At 37.8% G+C, this 13570-nt stretch overlaps 1 protein-coding gene across 8 annotated transcripts in view; it reads right to left on the reverse strand.

Moving 5' to 3' along the window:
* Positions 1-1130: 1130 nt before the first annotated feature.
* The window catches only part of TBC1D1 (TBC1 domain family member 1), a 100944-nt gene continuing 88504 nt past the window's right edge, over positions 1131-13570 (reverse strand). For all 8 annotated transcript variants that reach the window (XM_066317118.1, XM_066317119.1, XM_066317117.1 and 5 more), the window contains 5 exons: positions 12629-12873; positions 12058-12217; positions 7683-7852; positions 4868-5038; positions 1131-2930 (listed from right to left, as the gene is read on the reverse strand). In XM_066317118.1, coding sequence (XP_066173215.1) covers positions 2733-2930; positions 4868-5038; positions 7683-7852; positions 12058-12217; positions 12629-12873 — 944 coding nt within the window. In that variant the 3' untranslated portion in view covers positions 1131-2732. The remainder of the gene's footprint in view (positions 2931-4867; positions 5039-7682; positions 7853-12057; positions 12218-12628; positions 12874-13570) is intronic.

The following is a 13570-nucleotide window of genomic DNA, read 5'->3' on the forward strand; positions in this document are numbered from 1 at the left end:
AGTCATCACACCTTTTTGTGATTCAATCCTCACTCTAAACAAGGGAATTTGTGCCTTTATGAAAGTGCTTTGATCTTCCCACGATAGGCACTGCATCATTTCTCAGATTCTGTATTAAATAACGATCTCAGGAAATAGACAACAGGGCAAAATACAGAAGTACATCAAACAGCCAGAAGCATGGGGAGTCCCAGGTACCTACCACAATCACTCACACTAGATGGAAGAAAACCAAAACAGAACTGAGTGACCACAACACACTGCAGCAGGTCCTCCATACACGCAGTGCTGTTCACTGCAGAGGTTTCAGAGATCCTGCCTTTTTCTTGCTGCACATGTCAACATCGGTTCTTTCCACATTTCTGACTAACTTCTCTCTGAACATCTATGTAATTCACTAGCACACTTACACTGCATCCCTTGCTGCCTTTGTCATGCACCTTTGGGAGCCTAAGTTGCACATACCAATGAACTTCTTCCTTCCTTCTTCACTGTTTTTTCTTTTCTCCAAAGATTAAGCATCACTGCTGGGGATTTTTATATGTGGAAGTAATATGGGGAAAACATTGATTGTTTCAACTTGAATTTTCTAGGAGTGGTTCATTTGCTATTTCTGCTGAGGGATTGAATGTATGGATTTTCAGGTGGATTAAAAAAAATACTCTCTGAATCAGAAGTTACTGTTCATATGGAAGACAGTATGTGATGACAATTTCTGGTACTCAGACAGAACATAGGAGATGTAATTTAAACATTCTTAAGGATGCTCAGCTATAGCATAGTTGGGAGTATCAAGTATGTGGGACGAGCTCTAGGCTCTATTACTTCTTTGTCATACTTCTGAAGGGAAAAGCCCTGTGCTTTTACAAAGTTGAGAACTTGGTAAGTGGTATTACTTCTGTTCAACTTCTAGTCCAAAGTCTTTTACTGAGAATTTGTGTAAGTCCACTACTAAGTGCACTTAGATGAGAACTAGAGCCACTGTTCTCAGAAAGCATGACTGGGAATGGAAATGAACAACCACTGTAGACAGTACCATACTTCCAGAAGTCTCATCCTTCATGGTTCTGAACTGGCACCCCACCAACTGTGGTTTTGTTTTTCAGTGTCAAAAAATGTAACAACATAGATGTAGGCATAGATTATTATTTTTTTTATTGCTCTTGTTAAAAAGTCAGTGTATGAACTATAGTATTATGCTGTAAAAATGCAATATGAGTGAGTGATCTAACAGTATGAGGTCCATTATGACAAGATTTTAAACATGAAGTGTAAGCTTCACTATGGATTTCCAAATTAAAAAAAGACAATCTTAAGAGGTAAATGGATTAATAATAACTGATGTATGTGGAATTTCAATACTAAGTGAATACAAAGTGGACTTGCAAAAACCAAACATACAAAAATCATATCCTGGGTGAATCTCCACTATAACAAAACACCAGTGCCTATTAACTCAGTGCTTAGGGACTGAAAAAAACTATGGCAATATTCCTAATTCTGAAGCAAACCCAAACAACAGCATATCCATGGGTATTATTGCACAGTGTTGCTTTAACTGTCTTGCAAACTACTTTTGCATTAAGGAAAGTGAGATTTACTTTTTTAGATATGTAATCTTATTTGAAAGATGCATTGCAAAAAGAATGGTGTCCTAATTAGAACTTACATACCCTTTATGAAACAGTTTAAATGTATCTGGCACACCATGAAAGCTCTTGAAATGACTCCAATTCTTCAGAAAAAGTCTTTACATTTCTCAGAGGATGGGTGGGCACAGAGTAGCAAATAAAGGAGAAAAATGGCAGTGGACATTAGTTTCCCAGCAAAAAAGATGTCTTACATCACACAGCTGATCAGAAATAAATAAGATGAAATTTGAGGAGTCTGAATATAAATCCTTGAATGATCCTGCAAGAGTCACAGGCTTCAACAAATTAATATCAGTATATTTTGTTAAGAATAATGCAGTTACTATATACAGTATGTTTATCAGATAATGCTAACTGACAATACACTAAATTAATGATAGTTAAACAAGAAATATACTAAACCAACATACTTAAAAAAAGGAAGGCAACCCCCAGTTATGCATAGTTACATATGATAATGTCCAGCTCCCTTGAGTCCGATGGATTGACACCTTCAAGCATCAGGAAGCAGTTTTCTGAGGTGTAAACAACATAATTAACAGAATCCAGCCAAACTGTAGGGGAATTACACTGTCAAAAATCTCAAGTCTAATCACAAATCACCTGTGTATGTTACCACTGCATAGCTGCAATGGGGCAGTCATCCATTCAAAGGTTTTACACTGACATATTTCTTCAAAAGACCTTCTAAAGGATGTGCTATTTAACATGGTGGTGACCCAGACACAAACAAAAATTGGACAAACCCAAAGCACTTAGGGTTTAGAAGCACTTATTGAAGAATCCATATTTACAGTGTATTGTGTATGACTGCACGCACTAGTAAAGTAATGCGTTCACTATTTCTTGTGTGGCATCTTACTCTTCATAGTATTTCTACATACTAGGAAGAGAAGAGTCTTTTCCCCAAGAAACCAGCCTCTCTGATATGGAAAGCCACCATGCCCATATCTTGCTTTGCCACAGTAAGGCACGTACAACGAACACGACAACGTCAGATCCCCGTGGATCAGGACAAAATGACTCAGTTCTTCCCTTTGTTTCTTGCTCAGCTTCTCTGCTCCCTTACAACTGTGCAGGTCAGTCAGCATCCAGTTCTTGTCTTGTAAGTAGAGGTTTCCCATCTGTATCACCTGCCTTTTTCCGCATCTCTTCCACAGCTTTCAGCAGAGCTGCTCGCTCCTGCTCAAGAGTGAGAATGGACTGCTTCAGTTTGCCTTCATTGGTCAATAAAAGCTCTACTGTAGCTTCAAGGTTTTGGATTTTTCCATTAGCCACCTATCAAAGTAAAAAGAGAGGAGGGGAGAAAGGATCATGAAAAAATTCAAAAAATCTTGCTCAAAAGGCTGCACATATTGGCATTCTAATTCATGGTGAAACAAAGTATTAGATTGTTCAAACTCATTATGTGAGACCTGCAGGTACTTTAACAACATCAGATACCTGTTTGGAAGTTTCAGCACTGGATAACATTTGGAGACATGATATGAGGTGGTCTTTGCTTTCAGGAAAGTATTTGCCTTTTCTGATGAGCCCACTACCCATCATGTAGTTATGATGAAATAAAAGTTCAGCCTTCAGAGACAAAATACTGACAATAATATTGACCCACATTATCTGGTGGTGCATTTTCCTCCTATCAGCAATGGGTCACCTTCCCTGCTATGAAACAAAGTCTGATGAAGCCCAACTCCAAGACAAAGGGATTGCTCCAACACTACAGTGTTAGATGGTTAAGTTCCTCGCTGTGACTCTAGCTGCTGACTTGCCAACACTCAAGTGGAGATGAGCTTTGTAATAAACTGCTTAAGGCTGTCCAGTCTATAGGGACAGGAGTGGGTGGAAGATCACAGAATCACTGAATGGATAGCGTTGGAAGGGATCACTGGAGGTCATCTAGCTGCAACCTCCCTGTTCAACCACAGTCCCCTAGAGCACGTCACTCAGGACTGCGTCCTGACTGCTTTTGAATATGGCCAGTGAGGGAGACTCCACAACCTTTCTGGGCCACCTGTGCCAGCACTCAGTCAAACATATTGCAAAATTCTTTCTCATCTTCAGGTGGAGCTTCCTATGCATCAGTTTCTGACTGTTCCTTCTTTTCCTACTGCTCTGCACCCTCCGAGTGGAGCCTGGCTCCATCCACTTCACACCTTCTTTTCATATACTCATGACCTGCTCCAGGAGCTCCACGTCTCTTTTGTACTGAGGAGCCCAAAACTGGACACAGCACTCCAGATGTGCCTCACCAGGGCTGAGTAGAGGGGCAGGATCATCTCCCTCAGCCTGCTGGCAATGCTCTTCCTGATGCCCCCCAGGATCCCATTGCCTTTCTTGGCCACAAGGACACAGTGCTGGCCCATGGACAGCTTGTTGTCCACCAGGACCCCCAGGTCCTTCTCCACAGAGCTGCTCCCCAGCAGGTCGGCCCTCAGGATAAAGAACCAATTTCTGAGAAATCTAAACTTCCCTCACCAATTATCTTACAAAGTTTACATTTTTAACAATAATCAAGAGGTTTGAAATGTCTGCTTTTTACCCTTGAAGTCCCTTTCTCCACTAAACTTAATGCACAGCCAAAAGCTTTATAGCAAACATCCTGTTATAAAGCAGCCAGAAAGCTGACTTCTTGCTCAGATAATCAAATAACCCCTTACACAGAACAGGTGCATTGTCTCTGAAAATGCTGCAGACTGAACAGGCATTGAGCATATATTAGAAATTATTATTTCACATAATGTTTAAACAATCTGGATAACAGTTAAAAAATTGTAATAGAAAGTATGTCTTTATAGACAATCCATCCTTCTCTAACATATCCCTAAATTGTGACACTGCATTTAGTTTATGCATTTTTGATGGAGTAGTATCCCTGCTGTAATAAAGCAGTGACTGAAAATGTAAAAATGAAGTTGAAAAAGCACTTTATTTTTACTTATCTTTTACAAATATGATTTAATTACAAGAGAAGAGGCAGTGTGTTGAATCAACTTTTCACCAGCTACAAGTATATGCTCTAACCACACCTCTTTTAGAATTTCTTCTGAATGTAAACTGTGATGGCTAAACTAAACACAACTTTTAAGTGACGACATTTTAAATTCACTAGACCAAACATCAATTCCTCCTGTGATGTGGTGGAGGACAGTCTCTGCTGAAAAGGTGTATAAATTAGAAAATTAGAATGTTAATCATATATGAAATATAAATTTTACCTGCAGTTCTTCCAGGAGATCAAAGTTTTGTTTGCGCAAGCTACTGTTTGCCTTTTCTAATTTATCCAGTCTCTGATTGTCATTTAAAGATGAATCTATAAGCTCATCCTGAAGCACGTGATATTCAACTTCATAAGCTTGCAACTGCTTGGCAATATCCATTTCAAACACCTGTTGTATATTAAAGTATTATTAGGTGCTGTGCAGATCAAAACCCTTTCTCTTTCAAGGCTTTAAAATCTATTGATTGAGATCTAGACTTAGATATTTAATCAATGCATACAAAAAAAGGACTTCTTTTTTGGCATTGACATTTCCTATTGTGGAAATGGCAAGCCTGAGGCAGTAGACTGCAATACATTGGCATTGGATCTACTTAAAGACTTTGCTACTGATTTGCTGCCTGACTTCAGCAAAACTGCTTACACTAAAGGTTTCAAGGGTGTGGACTTTGTAGGGTATTCCCTTTTCAAATTTAATACATCTCAGTTTGGCATAAACCCTCCTAGTCATACCCAGAATCAGTTGTCAGTTCAGAAGAAGTGTGGTCCAAACTCACCTGCCACATATACAAATCTAAGGCTAAGTAAAATAAAAGCTTTAAATGAAAACCATTTGCTATCTTTATTTAAGATTCTATAGTGTTTTTACAGACTGAAAGAAAATGAAATTATCTACCCTTATACATTTTACAAAAACATCATGTAACATCAAACTAGATTTCTATTAACTACAAATCACTGAAGCAAATGCTCAGTCTTATCCATGAACATTATAAAAAACCTTTTATTTTAAAAGCAGATAAATAAATTGAGATGCAGAGTGACCCAAAGGAAAAAAGCCTACTATTTTCTTTTCTTTTTTCTAGGTTTTGGCAAGCATCTGCCTTCAAATTATTCATAACTATGACTCCAATCTCCTCTACAAGCAGTGAAGAAGGTAGTAAATTAAAAGGACAAGTGTGCCAATCACAGAACATAGAAGAAATAAAGGTTGATTTAAAAGTGTATTTGAAAAATAGCCCAAGAAGGGAAGTTCCAGGGTCATTCTTCATTTTTAAACCTCTTGTACTCTATTCTTTTTAAAGTAAGCCAAATGTCAAACCCCATCTTAAATACCTGTTAAAAGTAACAGGAACTTTTATCTGCTCTGTCTACAAAATTTTAACTGTTGGTTAAGAAAACATCAGTTTATGTAATGTTTCTGTCACATGTCCAACAAAAAATTATCTCATAGTTAGATGGCAGCACAAACATATATACTGAGCATCTAAGCACAGAAGGCTGAAATACAATTTTAATTTGAGTTTGATTACACATCGGGAATTTTCATTTTCTGTGAATTTGAGCATCTCTGGAGAAGACACCCTGTTGAAATTTCAATAAAAGTGCAATTCAGCAAGGCACAATGTTAGTTCCTCTCATGGCCTCTGCCACTTCTAGCCTCTGTGCTCCTGTGGAGAGAGGGAAGTCCCTGCTGTCATAACCAGAGTATCAAATCTGAAAGAAGGGAAACATGAGGCAATAAAAAGTTTGATTTGAAACTGAGCCAACTGAAGGCACATTAAGGCTTGGAACCAAAGGCCATGCTGCAAAAGGATGAAGAGCATGGGGATTAACCCAGGAGCTGTGTATGGACTGTGGGCTGGTCAAACAGTTGCTCTCTTCAAAACCAGCTCTGATCAAAGTGAGGGAACTGCTCTTCCTTCACTTCACTTCTATCTAACCACTTCAAATTTAGAGCAAATTTGGCTGCTCAAACAGAGCGTCCCTCTCTCCTTCCATTGAAAGACATGGTTTTCTGCAGGTCACCCAAGCACTGCAAGTCTTTCAGCCTGGCAGGTAACATACAACCACCTTTGCCCTTGGAAATTCCTTGCTTTCCTTCCCCTTGCACAGACTTTCTAGTTCTCATTTCCTTCCTTTGACAGTAAGCACTAGGAGCCATTTTTCTGGCCCTAATGTGAGCTGTGTCCCTGAGAAGCTTTGCTGCCAGGGCTCAGAGGGAGCCCTCTGCCCTGCTGCTGCTGCTTTCTTTATCAACTCATCGGCTTTGATCTCCAGCAGCCCTTGGGGGGGTTGTCAACATTTCTGCACAGTACAGCCCCTATGTTCTGGACCTCAAAAGGCCTTCAGAAAAACTGGCTAAAGCCCATCTTCTATGTGCCTGCTGCAGTTTGGATGTCAACTGTAAAAACACTTAGGATTTTCAAAGAGGCAAGCCTTAACTGAAATAATTTCTGATTTTTTCATATTCCTTATGTATCATCCGGAGCATTCTGCTAGCTTAGCAATATATTCCTTGCATCATTTTCCTTTTCTGCTGTTTAAAAGAATTGTAATGAAGGATTCCAAGTTTTGCTGTCTAGAGTCACTACTCACTGCAAGAGTCTGCACTGCCCCATGTACTCCTGAGAGAATTACAAAGGTGCTGTTACATAATGGGCCAGCACCATAAAAGCCAGTAGAGACAGAGTTGATGCAGGAAGGCTTCTAATTTCATTAAGTAAGGTTAACATTTGTGAGGCGCTTTTAGGTCAGTTTTTGCTTCTGATATGAGACTTGGAAGGCAAGATTCTTTGGAAAAAAAATAATTTTCACTAAAGACTTCATAAAGTGACAAGAATCAATGCTTACAACATCATACAAAGCTACTAAGTTGTCTTAGTTTACAGGTAATCTGCTTCCAAAAGTTTTCAACATCTTCTAAGCTACAAGAGAGTTCCCAGCTTGAAGTAGCTGTTCTGGTTTTACTGTTGAGAACTTAACAGGAGCATTCCTTTGCATACCTCTTAAGTGTTCAGTTTATTTCATACCTGACTAATGGTCTTTTCCATCTGTACCAAACCAAGATTGGGGAGAGTGCTTTTAATAAAATCAACAATAGTTTCTAGATTCTCATGCTGCAGAATCAAGGGCTTGTGGCTTCCCAAAAGGCTTAAAGCCACTTTAAATATAGCCTCTGATCCTTGAAGAAAGAGCATATCTGTGAAAACAAGGAAAAAACAGGTTATATCAAGCAAGCCCATCTTTTGACAAGAATATCAAACCAATAAATTGTCCAAGGAAAACAACTTCTGATAGGAGTGACCTGGAGGTTAGATACACTCTGGCTTTAGAAGTTTTATAGGATCAAGATTATTACTGTGAATAACACAGTCGACTAACACAATCATGTACTGATTTGTTTAGTGAGTTTTCACAAAAAAACCCCAACAATTCAAGTTTAAGCTAAGTTTAAATAAACTAAGTAGTCAAGTTTATCAATGTTGCCACTTTTTGTGAATGTAATAGTTTAGTGGGCTGTTTTGATGTTTGCAGGAACATAAATTTGAAGAGAAATCTAATCCCAAAGCCCTTTAAAAATCGTAATACAAGAGAGAAAAAATCTATACTTGAAGACACAACTGAAGATCTGAAATTCTGTTTTTCTCTCATGTGGTGGAAAAAGCCACAAAACCACAATACAACATTAAGCACATGAGGCTAAATGCACACTTTTCAGTAGCCTCAAGTTTCAGGTGTGTGTGTTTATTTTTAGTATGTGTCTCAACCACTTCTGTTAATATGCTAATAACAATATTAATAAATACCCAGAAATCTCAGTCATACAGCATAAGTGTAAATATTGCAGGTGGCCCTGTAATGACAGCATCTGAAATACCAAGCACACTGAAACCACAGTATACAGTGACCTTTCAGTATAATGTGCTCTCCTTTCTTTTACAAAGTGCCTATGTATTTATAGAGGAAAAAATATAAGTCTGCAATAAAAGCATCAGACAAGAAACCCAATCTGTATAAACAGCACTGCCCTGCATTTCCTGCTACTGTAACTCAGAATCTGCTCCTGGTTTCATTGAAGGACTCACCTTGCTACAGACAGATGCATCTAACAAATGAAACATTACTGATGGAGGTGATAAAGGAATAAAAGATACTGTGGCGTATTTCCTAAATATAAATTTACTTTGAAAGGGCTTCTCTCTTGTTCTTTCCCTGCTTTGTATTTGAAGCTGTGAATGCACCCACAATCAGTCACATACAAAATAGCACAGTGACACAAAAAGAAAGATATGTCTTGATACTAAAAAAAAAAAAAAAAAAAAAAAAAAAAAAAAAAAAAAAAAGACTAAAAGCAAAGAGAGAGAAAAAAACCATCATGCTGTAAGAGAAACAACTACTAGCAAAACTACAGTTCTCTCTGATGTAGTGAAGGACCTATGAAAGCAATAGCTAACAGCCTTTCTTAGTAAAATCAAACTCTATTTTCAAATCTGTATCATAATGAAATTCCCCTCTTTCACTCTTTAGCTTGCAATCTTGAAGCCATAACTCATTTCATTCTCTCTCTCCAAGAAAGTAAAGCACAAGTAAAAACTAACCACAAATCTCACACTATCTTGCCGTTTGGCCTAAAAGGGGTTTAACACTTTTTAGCTCTGTGTTGAACTGAATGTGAACTCCAGTGGCAGAAATGATTAAAAAGTGGTAACAGAACAGGCATCTGCCTCAATTCTCTATTGAAACTCAAAACTACAGGGAAAATTATTCATAGGGAAAGCTCTATATTAGGACAGAAAATACTGAAGAATAGCTAGAAACACAAAGTGAAAAAAGTAGAGCTAAAAAGAATGTGTTTTTATGATTCAGCACCTGCCCCATAATGACGTGCAGATTAACTCAAGGTGACTTAGGAGTTGTTAATGAATGTCTGTATGACTGAGCTACAAGAGAGTTGTAATACATGGCTGAAATCCCTCTCTCATTTAAAACAGCAGATACTTAACAAAGACCTGTTTGTTATCCACTCCCCATGCTTCATATTAAGTGGGCTCCCAGCCAACAACAATACAGTGAAGGCATCCAAATTAATGTCAGCATGACAGGCAGCCTACAGGATTAAACAAAATTAACTTTTATCTACAATCTTGAAACAAAATAAATGCTATTCTATCAAATCTCATCTATTAATAAGTAAGCAGAGGTACTAAAGAACACATCTTTCTTAACACTCTGCTTTCATCAGCTCCTGTTCAGGAGAAGTGTCAAAAGTTTGGACAGATGAATAAAAACTTAAAAGGAGTTTTGCTATTTGACTCATAAAACAGTCTAATCCACTCCTTTTACATATTGCCTGTTGTATATCTGCAAAAAGGACATTCTATGGAAATCCAAGGGAATGGTCTTCAGTAACAACTGTATAATTAAATAGGAGTAGGCTAATTTCAAATAGTAGTTCAGAGAAAACATGTTAGAAAATGGCAGTGCAATCTCAGACTGTTAGTAACCTATAAATCAGTTACTTCAGCATCAACATTCTTTCCTCCCAAGAGTTCTAATAAGTGAGGAATGAAAATCTATATACATATGTTCTGCTAAAATGTGTGAACACATAGGTCAAAAATTATTAGGTTTTAACTTGCCAGTCTGCTAATGACAGCCACTGGCAGAGTGACAGCTCTAGTCTTTTTTGTTTAAAGTTGGGTTTCAGAGTCAGTCTTTAGTATGGGTGAGGATGATATTTTACTTTCTAATGTAAGAGAATGTCCAGTGTTCCTAACCTACATAGCTCCAATAAATACTGTTTTAAGGAAATTACTAAATACAAAGAAAATACCAAATTTAAGGAAAATACTAAATACAAAACTGCAGGTGCTGGTCACATTGAACTTTCCCCAAAAAAACATCAGAGATTTTTAAGAGGCAATAGCTTCTGTCACACATGCTTTTCTCTCCTTGACCTAAAATCTGATATGTGAAGATCTGTGCCTTCTATTCTAATGCAAAGTCTTTGTTTTCTAAAGCCCTACGATCTTTCAGTGACAGAGAAAATACTGATCTGTGTATTAAGGCAGAAATCCAAATATACTGGATACATTTTTATAACCTCACTGCAGTCAATTGCCTCATTCAATGCTTGTCATGTACAATACTATGAAAGATTAAGTATAACAAAAAGATGAGCTGATTATAAACTCAGTATATGACACTTGGATACAGCACTTCATTTGATTCCTAGAGATAATTACTGTCAGCTACATTCTTGTTGATGTACATTAACCTGCTTTGAACTCTTCCAGAAAAAAAACCCCATGCTGTTTTCCCTGGTGTTTGGATGCTAATCATGGGATGTATAGTTCTATCCTATACACCATCCGTTTCACTGTGAATTTTTTTTCTAGCATTATTTTTAGCATGCCCTTAAACAGAAATCAGACAGAATTGTTGTTGGTTCCTCTTGAGCTCTTTATTACTATTTGTGATAGACAGGACCATATTGTTTTTAAATCAGGGAAGTGTCAATATGAATCCATCAAGATTCATCTTCATTGTATCTCTTAAATGAGGCAGACTAAGGAAAATTAAACTTGCTTCTCTCTAGAAGAGAAGGACTGGAGAGAAAGCTCCAATCCACCCCACTCATTATGGACAACCCAGGATCACATAATGAAAAACACACAACTGAAAAGGAAACAAAGCATCTTCTCAAACATGAAACAATCTATGAAATATACATCCAGACAATGGTATCAAGGTAAATTCTTAATTGGGATTTAATTTAAAAAGAGAGCTTCTAAAAATAGGCAACAGAAGTGACTTTAGAAACTAAACCCCAGGTAATTCCAAACATTTTTGGAACTAAAATTGTCAGGATAAGAAACACTAGTTTAAATATCTTGTATTTCTGCAGAGTAAATCCATGATTACACCGCAAGGGCCATCTCTGTGTGTATTTTAAAACATAACCCTCAAGCTAATTTTCTGCTGACACAGCTGGAAATCATGATAATGGAGTAAATGGATATATTTCTCAGATGATGCCTTTGCTACATCTCTTTTCAGCTTGAAAATAACTAATTGTTGGTGTTGAAGTGTCATTGTCATGATAATGGCTGCCTTCAAGGCATCAAATTTTACATCCTCTCTAAAAGTGGTTACAAGCTGGGAAAAGGTTACAATGAGGATGAAAAGACATTAGGGGCTGTCGTTTACTTTCCTCCTCTCTGTTCCAGTTTCACTGATATACTGCACACTCCATAGGATGACCTCTGTTGTTTTTCTTTTGTTCACAGAAAGCAAAGTATTTCTCCTGGGTGTCTGAAACAGGTTGGATAGCAATGCTGCTCCTAACAAGATTCTAAATGTAAGACTACAGAAAGAGCAGAGAGAAGTTTTATGGAGAATTACCAAACACTCTGGATACGAATCCAAGGGGAAACTGGGAGGCAAACATGGTGAGAAACCAGGGAGCAGCATAGAGGCTGGGGCCAATCTCATGTTCCTCGAGGTGGTTATAGAGATCTCGATGGTAGTCATGAAGAAGTCGAGACAATTGGTACATCTGGATCTGCATGGAATAAGAACAAGAGACTAAAGATCAACGTGTTTTAATATTCATAATAGCGAAGTTCAGGCTTTGCACTTATCAGAAACAGAGGAAGGTATTTGTTAATTGATGTTTGGATGAAATTGTGTGGAAACAAGAGATACTTGGAAGCCACCTAAAAGACACAGGATGTGAGCCTACAACAGGCCCATTTGCAGGGTCATTTGAACCTCATTTGAGCACAACTTCTTATTTATGGTTTTCATAGTTTCCCCAGAAGCATTTTGATTTGAAAAATCATGCATTTAAGATGAGGTATTCTTTTCCTAGATTATCCTGCCCTATTTTTAAGAACTCTATTTAAGGTCAGGTTTTGACAATGCTAGCTGTATTGAATTAGCACCCTTTACTTAACAAAAATAGAAATCATACCTGTAAAATTGTCATGTCAGGACGATATTGCTTTCTCAGGCCCATGTCAAACATAAGAAACTTCAGCATTTTAAAAGCATCTTCTTCACTCATATGAAGTAGTAAAACTCCTGCTACAAAACTAAGGCCCTGGCAATATCCTACTTCCTGGTCCAGAAGTGAATAAGCCTTCAAAATATTGTAGAGTGACAGCTGCCCAGCTCCCAGCTGTGCTGAGAAGTATGGATGTGTTGGAAATGTGCGTCCTGTGAAAAGAGCCGAGGTTAGTGATTTAAACTAAAAAATAAACAACAAAACCCCCAAAACTTTGCCATATTGTCAAATTAAACAGTCTTTCAAAAAAATCGATTCTTTTGAGAAGTAGATTTTGAAGCAACCCACAAGAAGATCATAAGAAAGTTAACAATACAAAACAATTGACTCTTACACTCTACCACTGTTTTGTTACAGTCATTGCAAAAACTGTCAGGGGGTGGGGAAAACTGTTGTTTGGAACAGCTGAATACCTGATTCTTAAGACTGGTCCCTGAACAGTTTATTAAAGGATAATAAACTATTATAAGGACTATTATTATAAGTTGTCCTAATAAGGACAACTATTAGGATTCAGGCACATACTTAGAACATCTGATCTACTCAGGCTGAGGCCCCTTCCCTCTACTTTTACTTTTTGTCTTTTTCATGTAAATGTGTCTCTTGTCACAACCATCCTTGCCTTGGTCTCTCCCAGTCTCCATTTGCCTTTTTTTTTTTTTTTTTCTGCAGCCTGTATACCACCAAGAATTGTGTAGCTGTACATAAGTTACGATATATGCTATATAACTATTATATGAGAGCACAGCTAATCGAGGCAGCCAACAGACACAGCATTTTGTGCAGCCATTTCTGTGTTTTGTTCCCTTGAGCTTTAGCATACAGAGACAATGTCCAGGATCAGCAGGG

Source organism: Sylvia atricapilla, chromosome 4 (assembly GCF_009819655.1).
Source record: "Sylvia atricapilla isolate bSylAtr1 chromosome 4, bSylAtr1.pri, whole genome shotgun sequence".
NCBI classification, from domain to species: domain Eukaryota; kingdom Metazoa; phylum Chordata; class Aves; order Passeriformes; family Sylviidae; genus Sylvia; species Sylvia atricapilla.